General features: G+C 37.6%; 1 protein-coding gene across 1 annotated transcript in view; it reads right to left on the reverse strand.

The window, feature by feature from the left end:
- The window catches only part of DNAAF4 (dynein axonemal assembly factor 4), a 101833-nt gene that overhangs the window by 81504 nt on the left and 5180 nt on the right, over positions 1 to 15149 (reverse strand). The window contains exons 3-5 of the mRNA XM_081227393.1: positions 5089 to 5162; positions 4787 to 4958; positions 4250 to 4397 (exon numbers count right to left, since the gene is read on the reverse strand). Coding sequence (XP_081083519.1) covers positions 4250 to 4397; positions 4787 to 4909 — 271 coding nt within the window. The 5' untranslated portion in view covers positions 4910 to 4958; positions 5089 to 5162. The remainder of the gene's footprint in view (positions 1 to 4249; positions 4398 to 4786; positions 4959 to 5088; positions 5163 to 15149) is intronic.

The raw sequence follows: 15149 nt of genomic DNA on the forward strand, positions 1-15149 counted from the left end.
TGATATAATCAATCACCTTCAAAAATATAGATGGTGATTTATAGTGATACATATGAAGAGTACAGAGCCAGCCTTAGTAAAAATTACAAAGTAACATGACATGTTACATACAGACTTTACCATTCAAAATTATTTTTTATTCAGTCACTCAGTATTTTAGAAACTGCAGGCTGTGATCCATTAGCGGGTAAATTATCTTAGGGGAAGAAGGATAAGGAAAGGATCTAGACTTTGAAGAAGAAAAAAACAGGAGGGGAGAGGAAACTTGGGAGGAGAGTGTGAAGTAGGGGAGTGATAAGAAGGGCAGGAGTGTAATACCAAAATCAGACAAAGATGTCACAAAGAAAGAAAACTACAGGCCAATATCACTAATGAACATAGATGCAAAAATCCTCAACAAAATACTAGCAAACAGAATCCAACAGCACATTAAAAGGATCATACACCATGATCAAGTGGAGTTTATTCCAGGAATGCAAGGATTCTTCAATATACGCAAATCAATGAATGTGATACACCATATTAACAAATTGAAGGAGAAAAACCATATGATCATCTCAATCGATGCAGAGAAAGCTTTTGACAAAATTCAACACCAATTTATGATAAAAACCCTGCAGAAAGTAGGCATAGAGGGAACTTTCCTCAACATAATAAAGGCCATATATGACAAACTCACAGCCAACATCTTCCTCAGTGGTGAAAAACTGAAACCATTTCCACTAAGATCAGGAACAAGACAAGGTTGCCCACTCTCACCACTATTATTCAACATAGTTTTGGAAGTTTTAGCCACAGCAATCAGAGAAGAAAAAGAAATAAAAGGAATCCAAACTGGAAAAGAAGAAGTAAAGCTGTCACTGTTTGCAGATGACATGATACTATGCATAGAGAATCCTAAAGATGCTACCAGAAAACTACTAGAGCTAATCAATGAATTTGGTAAAGTAGCAGGATACAAAATTAATGCACAGAAATCTACAGCATTCTTATACACTAATGATGAAAAATCTGAAAATGAAATTAAGCAAACACTCCCATTTACCACTGCAACAAAAAGAATAAAATATCTAGGAATAAACCTACCTAAGGAGACAAAAGACCTGTATGCAGAAAATTATATGACACTGATGAAAGAAATTAAAGATGATACAAATGGATGGAGATATATACCATGTTCTTGGATTGGAAGAATTAACATTGGGAAAATGACTCTACTACCCAAAGCAATCTACAGATTCAATGCAATCCTTATCAAACTACCACTGGCATTTTTCACAGAACTAGAACAAAAAATTTCAAAATTTGTATGGAAACACAAAAGACCCCGAATAGCCAAAGCAATCTTGAGAATAAAAAAAGGAGCTGGAGGAATCAGGATCGCTGACTTCAGACTATACTACAAAGCTACAGTAATCAAGGCAGTATGGTACTGGCACAAAAACAGAAATATAGATCAATGGAACAGGATAGAAAGCCCAGAGATAAACCCATGCACATATGGTGACCTTATCTTTGATAAAGGAGGCAAGAATATACAGTGGAGAAAAGACAGCCTCTTCAATAAGTGGTGCTGGGAAAACTAGACAGTTACATGTAAAAGTATGAAATTAGAACACTCCCTAACACCATACACAAAAATAAACTCAAAATGGATTAAAGACCTAAATGTAAGGCCAGACAGTATCAAACTCTTAGAGCAAAACATAGGCAGAACACTCTATGACATAAATCACAGCAAGATCCTTTTTGACCCACCTCCTAGAGAAATGGAAATAAAAACAAAGATAAACAAATGGGACCTAATGAAACTTAAAAGCTTTTGCACAGCAAAGGAAACCATAAAGAAGACGAAAAGACAACCCTCAGAATGGGAGAAAATATTTGCAAATGAAGCAACTGACAAAGGATTAATCTTCAAAATTTACAAGCAGCTCATGCAGCTCAATAGCAAAAAAACAAACAACCCAATCCAAAAATGGACAGAAGACCTAAATAGACATTTCTCCAAAGAAGACATACAGATTGCCAACAAACACATGAAAGAATGCTCAACATCATTAATCATTAGAGAAATGCAAACCAAACTACAATGATATATCATCTCACACCAGTCAGAATGGCCATCATCAAAAACTCTAGAAACAATAAATGCTGGAGAGGTTGTGGAGAAAAGGGAACCCTCTTGCACTGTTGGTGGGAATGTAAATTGATACAGCCACTATGGAGAACAGTATGGAGGTTCCTTAAAAAACTACAAATAGAACTACCATATGACCCAGCAAACCCACTACTGGGCATATACTCTGAGAAAACCAGAATTCAAAAGGAGTCATGTACCAAAATGTTCATTGCAGCTCTATTTACAATAGCCAGGACATGGAAGCAACCTAAGTGTCCATCAACAGATGAATGGATAAAGAAGATGTGGCACATATATACAGTGGAACATTAGCCATAAAAAGAAACGAAATTGAGTTATTTGTAGTGAGGTGGATGGACCTAGAGTCTGTCACACAGAGTGAAGCAAGTCAGAAAGAGAAAAAGAAATACCATATGCTAACACATATATATGGAATCCAAGAAAAAAAAAAAGGTCACGAAGAACCTAGGGGCAAGATGGGAATAAAGACACAGACCTAGGAGAGAATGGACTTGAGGATATGGGGAGGGGGAAGGGTAAGCTGTGACAAAGTGAGAGAGTGGCATGGACATATATACACTACCAAACGTAAAATAGATAGCTAGTGGGAAGCAGCCGCATAGCACAGGGAGATCAGCTCGGTGCTTTGTGACCACCTAGAGGGGTGGGATAGGGAGGGTGTGAGGGAGGGAGACGCAAGAGGGAAGCAATATCGAACATATGTATGTGTATAACTGATTCACTTTGTTATAAAGCAGAAACTAACACACCATTGTAAAGCAATTATACTCCAATAATGATGTTAAAAATATACATATATATATTCACTCTTTCTGATTAAAAAAAAAAAAGATGGGCAGGAGTGGAGGGATGACTAGTAAAGCTTTATACACACCTTCATAGTGTTTTAAAATATATGAAAAAATACACAAAGAAAACTAGTTATATTAAAACACAAAATATTAAAAAATAAATTTGTGATATACAATTATGTGCTTCTTTATTAATGCATTAAATACATAGCAAAATGTCTAATAAATACTATAATTTCAAAGTAGTGCATATAGGGCTTCCCTGGTGGCGCAGTGGTTGAGAGTCCGCCTGCCGATGCAGGGGACACGGGTTCGTGCCCCCATCCGGGAAGATCCCACATGCCGCGGAGCGGCTGGGCCAGTGAGCCATGGCCACTGAACCTGCGCGTCAGGAGCCTGTGCCCCGCAACGGGAGAGGCCACAACAGTGAGAGGCCCATGTACCGCAAAAAAAAAAAAAGAATGGCTGCAATTTCCCCATTCTCAATAGTCCCAACTCAAGGCTTAATGCCAAAGACCTAAGAGAAATTTCAGGCAGTAGATAGAAAACACAAGAAAACATGACAACTAGATCAGGGAGGAAGATAACAGAGCTAAAGCAGTATAGGGCAATTACTGACCCACAAAGCTGATCTTGGCAGAAGAATACAGTACTGATTAAGAGTACAGAGAATGGGGGATCTCAACTTGGACTGTACATTATAATTCCCAAAAAGCGTTTTAAAAACTACCAGTACCTAGGTCTCAGTCTCACTCCCAGAAACTGATTTGATTGGTCTAGGGTGAGATTCAGACATCTGTATTCTGTAAAAGTTCCGTAGGTGAAACACTGCTCTAGAGTCAAACTGCTAAGACTCCACTTCTAGTCTGCCACTTACTAGTTGTGTGACCTTTGGCAATTACTCAACCCTTCTGTGCCTCAGTAGCCTCACCTTAAAAAAGGGGGGGGGGCGGTACCTAAGTGATAGATTGTTGTGAGGATTAACAGATGAACTAATGCCTAATACAAAATGAGTGCTAAATAAAGGCCATATTGGGAGGCCTTACCCCCTGAAGATAGGAGCCCACATCCTTTAAAAACTAGTATTAATGGACTCTAATTTTTGAATAATTCGATTTCTCAGGAATTAGGTGATTTATTTTAAGAGGCAGCTGAAGCACTAACTCTTTTAAATCATGCTATGTGTCTATTTCGTTTTCCTAGAATAGCAACATAAATTTCAAAAGAGAAATTTTTAAATGGTATAAAGTATAAAAAGCACAACCAGCTGAACGTCTTTTACTAAAGAACTTACCACCTGACAGAGAAAGGGTCTCCCACATGGCCGCTTCTTTTTTGTGTAAAGTGAAAACAATAGTGTCATTCCCAATCTTGGCTTTGCTGCTCTCATCGTCTATGGGAGCATAGAGAAACACCTCAAATAAAAATGGAGGACAGTTCACCTATTCAGAAGGGGGAAAACGGAAGTCCATTTAGTTACACAAATGAAAGACACACCTGTTAAGAAATAAGTGATAGAGGCCAAAATCATTTTCTTAAATTCCTGCTATAAATATATTCCAGGTCAAGATAAAAGCACGGCATATGAGGAAATGCTGGATAAAATCATCTCTGACCTGGTGACGTGTCTACAGACGAGGTGTCACCTGTATGGGATTCGTATTTTGTTTTGTTTGTTTTGCTTTGTTTTATTTTTAATAGGACTAAAATTTTAGGATGCTTATCGGCAAGGACGCGCCTGTTGCATGTCCACAGCCGCGCCCTTGCAGCCGCTTCGGACCACACCCCCGGGCCCCCCCACCCCGCCGGCAGGCACGACTCGCTTTCCTACCTTCAGATAGTTTTCCGTGCAGAACACGTCCGCGTCCCTGACGCTGACGCCTCTCAGGGGCACAGAGATGAAGACCGCAGTCCTCGTCTGCTGCCAGCTGTAGTCGCTAACCTGCAGGGGCATCCCGGGAGGCGTCCGGAGAGGCTGGGGAAGACTCACGCCCGCTCGGTTGCTAGGGAAGCCGGGGTTACCACAGGCCAGCCCTTCCGGGTCAGGCCGGGCCGCGGCATTCCCCCCTCCCCTCCCCCATTCCCAGCATGCCCCGGGCGCGCCACTGCGGTCGACCTGCGGGCTCCCCTCACCACTGCCTGGGTGCCCCTGGCGGGAGCGTTACCGTTGCCTAAGGTCTTATCTCTCACCCGCAGTCCAAGCGAATCTGCGAAGTAGCAGACCCACTTCCGCTTAAGCAAGAAAAGAGCTTCACGCTTGAAAATGCAGAAAAGGATGTGGGAAAGCGTGACCCGCGAGAAGCAGGTGCGACGTCCACGCGCCATTGCAGCCCTGGCCTTTTGTGTTTGTTCTGAGGGGGGCTGTAGAAGTTAGCACCATTTGGTGTTCCAGTTTTGGAAATTTCCTGCTCATACTGACCTTCTGGCCTAGGAGCTTGCCTGTTCTATTATAGTCCTTAAAATCCTGTCAACCGTAAGCCCGTCACAAGCATGTAGGTAGGGTTCTCTTCTTGGTTTGAGAACTGGGGAGAAATGACCGTATGACTCACCTGGCGAATGCTTGGCTGCAACTCAACTGTAGGATAAGTTGAATTGACACGGTATATTTTACAGTTGTTTAAGGAGATTTGTAACTTTAGCGCTGAGAGGAAACTTAAAGATCATGTAGTCTTCCCACATGCAGTATTTAAGGAATCTGAGATCCATATACTCAACCCCATTGCCACATGGATTAGCGGCTGAACTGTGATTAAGATCCTGACCCCAGGGCTTCCCTGGTGGCGCAGTGGTTGAGAGTCCGCCTGCCGATGCAGGGGACACGGGTTCGTGCCCCACTCCGGGAGGATCCCACATGCGGCGGAGCGGCTGGGCCCGTGAGCCACGGCTGCTGAGCCTGCGCGTCCGGAGCCTGTGCTCCGCAACAGGAGAGGCCACAACAGTGAGAGGCCCGCGTACCACACACAAAAAAAAGATCCTGACCCCATAACTCCCATTCCAATGTTCTTTCCTTGGGATGCTTTCTGGAGACAGTTTATAAATTACTGGAATTTGATGTTAAAAAAAAAAAGGACATGAAAATTAAGCATCTACAAACTATTTGCCACCTAGGAATGGGTATTTTTTTTTTTTTTTGCTGTACACGGGCCTCTCACTGTTGTGGCCTCTCCCGTTGCGGGACACAGGCTCCGGACGCGCAGGCTCAGCAGCCATGGCTCACGGGCCCAGCCGCTCCGCGGCATGTGGGATCCTCCCAGACCGGGGCACAAACCCGTGTCCCCTGCATCGGCAGGCGGACTCTCAACCACTGCGCCACCAGGGAAGCCCAGGAATGGGGATTTTTAACATTTTACTTTTGGAAGTCATTAATACAAATTTAAAAGCTCCTGAAAAAGTCGAGGAAAGCTAAGGAGCAGCAGACTTGGGAGGAAAAAAAAATCATCTTTTACCCCCCAAACAGAGCACCCCTCACTACCTTACCTAATTTTGTCAGCTGTTCATCATCTCAAGGATCCCTAACTTTGAAAACTGGGGCCATGTTAGACTTCTTTTCCCTGGTCCTCCTAATCGGAGAAACCTAACAATCAATCCTATAGATTCTTTTTTATGTTGCTTTTGGCATTTTTCCCCCTTGTGTTCAATTCCTACTTTTACCATTTTGTTTCAAACTCTCCTGTGTCTTCAAAAGACAGAGTTTATGCATTCCTATTATATAAAATGTTAAAGTATAGATTCTGCCACTATATAAAAACACAAGTTATAATGTATGTATAGAAAATAAAAAGGATACTTTGAGAGTTTCAGGAAAATTCGTTAGCAATCACTTTGTTAAGCACATACAAACCTCTGGTGAAATTGTTCTCCTGACTACCAACCTTATGAAACTTTTTACACTCTAAGTGAGTTATGTCTTTTTTTTAAAAAAAAAAAACTTGATCAGTTTTATTGCTGAATCATTACATCAGCTGATACCAATTTAAAACACCATTAATCTTTATACATTGTTTCAAGACAGGTACTTATCTAAAAAGTGTTTCACAAGCCTTGAAACTAATTCAGTCTTAAAAGTCTTAATCTGTGTTTCCTATTAGATTTAAAAAATAAAAAATCTTAATCTAACCCGAGTGTAGATGGAAATTTGATATATGGCAAAAGTGACTGTGCACATAAGTGGGGAAAAGCAAAGAAAGGAATGACTGTTGAATACATTGGGTGCTAGGAGAAATGGTCACCATGTGGGAAAAAATGGGATTGGCTCTCTACATGCATATGGTGTCACACACAAAAATGAATTTCAGATGAACTAAAGACATACAAGCTTAAAACATACATATATATTTTTATATATATACACATACACAAATACGTGTGTGTGTTTGTATGATCTTGGAGTAAGAAAGCATTTAAGTATGACATCAAAAGCACTTACCTTAAAGGAAAAAGATTGAAAACTTGAACTAAAATTAAGAACTGGTGCTCACCAAAAGGCACAATAAAGAATGGCAAGATATATATTTTTTCCATGCCCTTCAGTCAAAGACCACAGGGGCACCTGTAGTTGAACAAGTTGAGTTTATTTAGTCATTGAGCACACACCACATTGAGTGTCTCAGTAAGGGGGTGTCAGAACTAGAGGGAAGATTTAAGGGAGGGAGGGTTTCCTCTAGATTGGGTCCTTTCTTAAAGAGAGGGTAACTCTATGATTGGGTAAAGAAGTAACTGTTCATAACAGCTGCTAGCAAAAACCTAAAAACAAGCCAAATATCTATCAATAGGTATATTCATACAAAAGAATATCATACAACAGTAAAAATGAATTAATTTTACTTTACACTGGATGGATGAGTGGGAAAAAGCAAGTCTTATAAGACCCTTAAGGAACAATGCCATTTGTATAAAACTTGAAAATAATGAAAAACAAATCTGTTGGTTAAGGATTCCTATCTATACATATGTGGTACAACTATAAAGGAAAGTTAAGGTGTAAGAAAGGATAATGGTTAACTCCTAGGTGAAAGTCTTGCAAATGACACCCTTTGTGGTAGCCAGAAAAGCTGGTTTCTACATAGACACACTGCATGAATTAAAGCGAAGTTTCTCAAAGTGTGGTCCCCTGACAACAACATCAGCAGCATCTGGGGACTTGCTAGAAATGCAATTTCCCAGACCCCACTCCAGACATGCTGGACCAGATAATCTGGAACTGTGGCCCAGCAATCTGTGTTTTAACAAGCCCACCAGGTAATGCTGATACATACCAAAGTCTGTGACCCACTAGGTTAAGAGATAGGTTTTAATGGAGGAAAGGAGAAACTTACAAAGCCAAGAAAAAACACAGGTTTCCCCATTCTCCCATCATCCCAAGGAGAAACACACTGGGGCCAGAGCACTATGCTCCATCTGCAGTGTAGCTCTGCATTACAGGAGAGGAATTCCATCCCCTTGCTGTTCTCCCTTCTTATAGGGCAAACATGAAAGGAACCTTTTCGGGAGGGAAGTTATTGGGACCCAGGCAATCTTGGTTTAGGTGCAAACTATTTATAAGACTTATCTGTGAAAGCCAGCTACCCAATATCTGGAGACCTTGATTCACATGGAAAGATTTAGTTGGAAGAAAAAAATTACTAGTACCCTGGCAAGCTGCATCAGATACAGCCCCTCCCACTGGAAGACAGGAGGTCCAGGTCCTATTGGCTGGTTCCCTAGGAAAATCAAGAGAACACCCCAAATTATTTTTTGTTTGATTTTGTTCATTACAACAAAGCATGCCATCAGAGACCATCAAAGAAATTGCCAATTTTTTCTCTAATTTTAGTGATGGATTTGTCTTATTCATCTTTTGATTCATAATATACATATACAAATATCTGTATTATTTTTTATGTAACAAATATTACAAAATTAAAGTAAAATTTTTAAAAACAAGCTCTATAATAGAGAAGGGTCCTTATTTTCTCCTTATGTATTGTGAGGCTCTTAGGGAGTGAAAATGTACATTATGAAGCAAAAATTAAATCTGATCTATTATTCTTCACCTAAAATGAATTAACTAAAATTTGTTTATTTTTTGATGGTCAAACTGTCAAATTTGAAACAATTTAAAGCCTTTTTCAGGCTATGCTGTCATTTTCATCTTGAGTGGATCGAAATTTTAAAAGATGTTGGTTGGCTGTTTTTATCATTAGTTTTCTTCATATGTTTTGAAATTTTGATTTAGAGTGGGTTTTTTATTCTTTCCTTTTATTTTTGTTTCTTTCCTCTAGGTTCATCCTTTCCTTTCTAGCAGTTTTAAGTTGCCTCTAACTTGTGTCCTACGGACTCCAATTCAGCCAAGTGTTATATGCTAATTTAGTTTCGAATTCTTTGGTGATACTGTACATGTTATCAACTGAGCAAATTACAAAACTGTGCACTTCTGCCACATTAGGCCTATAAGCTGGAGTCCCAGGTATCAGTTGGAGCTAGGTTTGCTTTTCAACCTTTTTCACGTGTGGGGCAGCAGTGCAGAGGAATCCCAGCTCCCTCCAGGCTTAAAGCAGTGCTATGTTTTTTGCCCTTTTTTCATTCCTGTTATTTCTGTCGGCTATTTTTTTAAATCAGTTTCACCAGAGGCTCATCAATTTTATTAATCTTTTAAGATATGTGTTGGCTAAAAAGTTCATTTGGGTTTTTCCATAACATCTTATGGTAAAACCTGAACGAACTTTTTGGCCAACCCAATAAAATAAAATCTTTCATCTTTTAAAGATAAAAACTGCCTATTTGTGGCCCTATTATTCCTCTCTAGTGTTTGTTTTCTATTTTATTTCCTATTATTTTCTTTATTGTTTCCTTCCTTCTACTTTCCTTAGGATTTTTTACTCTTCTCTTATCCTCTTGAGTTCAACACTTAGCATTATATTTTGGGCTTAAAGATTATCTAAAGCTATACATTTCCCATTAAGTATTGTGTTACTGCATCTCTTAGGTTTTGAAATGTAGTAGCACTTTAGACCTCATTACCCTGCCAGATTAGAATTTTTGACTGCAAATTTCTGCTTTGGACTCAGAGTCAGGCAAGATGCTGCTTCAGCATCATTTATGCTTTTTTCTTTATTTCTTGTCCTGGGATGTATTTATGTTGGTTTTGAACCCAACTGTATCTTTTTATATTTATCATTGCTATATGTTTGAAACAAAGGGATACCTTAGAGCATCAATTCATAATGTTATTTGATCAGAAGTCTCTGTACATCTTTTCTCTTTCCTACAACAGGTAAGATACATTTTTCCTGTTTTTTTCCTTCCACACATTTAAATAAATCTTTTGTGCATTCAAATTTTATCTTGTATTTTTGTCACTTTTATTACCTCTAATACCAAGTTGCATCAACTGATACATTCACATTTTATGCATTCTCTTTTTACTCAAGGCACCTGATGGTTGTTTCAAGCAAACTTTGAATGTCTTTTGTAAAATTAATTTTATCATCCAAGCAAGTTTGTTCTTACTATTGCTACAGCGGTGTCTCTACTTCAGGGATCACTAAGCTGCTGAGATTGTAGCACTCCTCTCCAATTAATTTTCTATTAACAAAACTGGAGTTCTAACCTGTAAAAATCAAAATAGAGATATGTTCACATTTTCTTAAGGAAACTCGGGACTCAGTGTTATGTATAAACTTCACAGGAAAAACAAGTTGTATATAGCAAAGCCTCTCCAAAAATATTGGTTTGGGCTTCCCTGGTGGCGCAATGGTTGAGAGTCTGCCTGCCGATGCAGGGGACACAGGTTCATGCCCCGGTCCAGGAGGATCCCACATGCCGCGGAGCGGCTGGGCCCGTGAGCCATGGCCGCGGAGCCTGCGCGTCCGGAGCCTGTGCTCCACAACGGGAGAGGCCACAGCAGTGAGAGGCCCGCGTACCGCAAAAAATATATATATATATATTGGTTTGCTCCTCAGTATAAAACTAAATTCCTGGTAAATTGTAGGCTACTGCCCTGCTTAATGTTTCCTAGGACATCTCCTACCCAAAGCCAAGACTGTTATGCCTACTTGTCTTGATAAAAGTCAAGCATTTAAAAAACAGTTATTTTTCTCTTTAAAAACTAGCTTTATTTAAAAGAATCTGAAGCATAACACTAATAGGAAACAAACTTACAATACATATTGTTCAAGAAAGCCTGCCATACATAATTCCTACTAATAGTAGGTCTATATACTGATAAATAACATTCTTTATACAATGCACAAATGACATTTAGCATGATCCCTGAAAAGAATGGCCAACAATAACATGGACTGTTTGATAGAACCTCTACCCGTCTTACTATTTACCTACAGAATAAAAAACTAAAATGTGGAGATAAATTAAACTCATCCAATTTTAAATTCTAGCATGGTGTTTAAGGAAGAAAGAAAAAAGATACGAAGGAAGAAATTATAAGAGTTAGATATCTTAAAAAGAAAAATGAGAATTGGCTTACCATTATTTATAGTAATTATTAAAAAGTATTCAGAATTGAGAATTATTTGGTTTAATATTTGGAAGCCCTTAGACAGTTAAACTATCCATTATCTACTATATCCAATCAGTTAACAAGCCAATTTTATTTCCCTGAAAACTGTAACCTGTACATTAACCACATAAGGAAAATAAACAATTTGGGGTAACCTAGTCATTTCATACTTTATTCAGATTTTTCCACAAAGCAATTCATGAATCATTTAATACGAATACTTCTTTCAACTTCTATGATTCAAATAGAAACAGACCCAGTTCTAAAAGATGGTATATGAAAATACCAGAAAAAAAATCCCTAACATGTAAAACTAAATTTTTAATACAAAAAAAGAAACCCATGAAAACATTGGGCATTCAAATAAAGTATAATGGGATTATGACACAGTATTGTATCTGGCATTTTTTAAAATTTAAGAACTGAATCAGATTTATTGCTATGTCAATTCTATCAACAGCTAACAATCAAATGTACAAAATATACCACAACAACCATGCCAAAAATGATGCTGTATAGAGGTCATTAGCATAACATTGGTAGACATTAATCTTGTAATATACATCACTGATATAGTAAAACCTTGTTAATTCATGTTAAATTGATAAAAGTCTAAAAATTTGAATATTTTAAAAGATATGCAGTTTAAGCACTCACAAGCATTCTTTTTTTTTCTGTTAAGCATGTAATTTCAAATATACAAATTTCCAAGTATTATCTATTACGATTCTTTTGGGTACTTAAGGTTTAATGACAAAAGAATGCTTTTAAACTAGTATTCTGAAATAAATGCCTCTAAAAAGCTTAAAATTTTCCCAAGATTAAACATTTTTCTTTAAAATCTTGATTATGACTTTTATTAACAAATCTTTTCATCAGATAGTACAAAGTAAACATTCAAGTCTTGTATCAATGGTTATAAATTGTAAGTAAATTAGAGGAGTTTTATGGTATTTTAATAGTTTATTAATAATTGAAGATTAATATTACTACTTATTTTGGTTATGGTGGAGTGAATGATATCTTTTTTGGTTGGAAGACATCAGAATAAGTTCAAAGTCTAATATATAATTTTAATGGTATGGGCTAAAAAAATCGAATATGCACTGTCAATTAAGATAATTCCTTAGTAAATTATAACTGTAAGAGGAAGATCAAAATTTTAAGAAGTATTTATTGTATTATGAGTGCTATGAATTGCCAACACCAAATTTTACCCCTCTCTCCCATTTCAAAGACATCAGGCCATCTACTAACCCATAAATATTGATGTCTCACACACTTCATAGAGTAGCTTAAACATACCAGCATATGAAATAATTAGTATTACATAGTAATTTCCTTTGCCATAGGAATAAATGTTGGACAAAGTCTGGAAACATTTTATTTTCCAATTTGAATTACAGTAATTTTGCCACAGATCACAGCACTAGCGCATGTGTTACTTTAAACATGCTCTAAGAACAAAACAAAAATTTACTGCAAAAATACATGTCACCAATGTGGAACACACTCAGATTTGTATAAAAGTACTGAACTAATATCCCAAAAAGAGGTATATGTAAGCAGTACATAAGGAAGAAATAGTTTTAATATGAAACAGTCATTTAAGTCACATACATCATGATAAGAAGCAGGACTTTCTTTTATAAAAGATATTTTAACTAACAAGCAACATCATCTACATCACCTACAGAACAAGAAAAGTACAGGTATTGAGAATAAGTTTTAATATGATTACAAGTAACGTGTTTCGACAAAATATGACAAAGACGAAGCTTATCCACTGGGTTTCATTAAAAGTCTTCAATGAAAACTTTCTTCCCTTTATTTGCCCTAGACCCTTGTCTTGGGAGATACTAATCCCATCCCTAGTCCCTTTACTCCAGGGATGCCTCTAAGCTCCCATCACTGTACCAAGAGTTGGAAAATTACAGATATAACTTCTATACTGCTTTATCAGATAAATGGAATAGAGAAAAGGAGGAAGTTGCTAAAATTTGGAAATGAGAAGAAAATCTCTGAGTTCAGAAGTAGAGGAAAAGAAATTGTGAAAAGTCTCCACAATCTAAAGGAGATTGGGAAGTACTCTCAAGAACGTATCAGTCAATTTGATAAAAATACTGCTTTCCATGGTGCCTAAATGTGGTCATATTGTGTGAAATCAAAGATATTAAAGATTCATTCTGAATAAAGTCTTTAAAAAAAGAGAAATTTAATCCCACTTCATTATCTTTGTTCAAATCTTGTTGCAAAGGACTGTCCCCTTAAAATCTAGCCAACCACAGCCAACAAAGAAATGGGAATTCTGATTAGAGGAAAGATATGAAATTTTGAAGTACAGAGCATCCAGGAAGGCAAAAGGCAAGTTGGTTTATATAGCATTCCACTTGAGAGTTTAGGATGGGAAGAGGGCAACTGGGAAACACACCAAACAACTCAACCTTCCTGAACCAAATCAGGAAAAAGGAAAGACCTCTGCTTCTTTCTCCTTCCTACATTGATTGATTCCCTAAAGAGGACTGAGTACTCAGTATGATACAATACTGTTGTTAACTACACGATGGTGTAAATAAGCCTTTATGAGCTTCCTTAAGAATCTAATCATCTTATACAGAGTTCTAAACCACTATTTACAAATGAACTTTGGGAATCTGGATGCTTTTAATTAAATTTTTTTTAATTAAAAAAATCTTAAATAGCACAAATGTTCATGCATATGAAACCTTTATACACTGCAAAAAAGAAATCCAAAAACTCTTGAGTTCCCTTTAAAAATCATTGCTTATATATATATATTTTACTATTACATACAATTACCATAGTATGTTGGACAATAAGTACTAGCACTCAGTTTATTCAAGACAAACAAATGTAAAAGAATATTAGAAGAAAACTCCTGATATTTTATCTGGATGATTAAAGTCAGCAGATTTCAGGGTAACCTATTATTGAAGTTTTTTTCCTACCACTAGGCAGAGTTGGGAGTCTAAACACACACACACACACACACACACACACACAAATTGGATTTCTTTATATTGTGTTCATCTATGAAGAATAAGCACTAGTACAAGAAAATCTTCAGTTTTATGTACATAATCTTTTAGTCTGGATAACAAGAATCATAATAGCAGTATGCTAAAGTATTTCACACAAAAGGAAAACATGGATCACAAATCTAATTCCAAGCACTCTGTCTGAAGAATAATTTATTTTTTCTAGAGCAAGCTAAGCTGTTCCTGCATTAGGGAGTCCAGTAGCATCTAGAAGCAAGTGGATCAGGAATTCTCTAGTGAAATGAACAAAGTAAGTTCTGAGAAAGGAACTGACACTTTAAAACTTTCTAGTAACCTAGCCTTGGTGAGAGAGCCTAGCTGCTGATAGCCAGGGTGAACTTTGGCAAAACTTGAGAATGTAGGAGAAACCCCAAGATTTCCTGCTCAATTGCATGTACGTGTGTCTTTGCGTATATGTGTGCATGTGAGATGAGGCCTTTCAGTGATGGAAAAGGATTACACCAAAAAAGGTGCGATGCTACTGGAAGATTATGCCACCCGTGTGCATTTATTTCCCTCACTATTTTTTAAATGTTTAGGGCAGCTCGTCACTTGTCTTAAGAAAGCCATATTGATTTGTATCATAGCCTTCTTTGAGTCACATTAGGCAAATTAATATCTGGCCATTCTTATAGTTC

This window comes from Mesoplodon bidens (assembly GCF_964165515.1).
Source record: "Mesoplodon bidens genome assembly, chromosome: 3".
NCBI lineage: Eukaryota > Metazoa > Chordata > Mammalia > Artiodactyla > Ziphiidae > Mesoplodon > Mesoplodon bidens.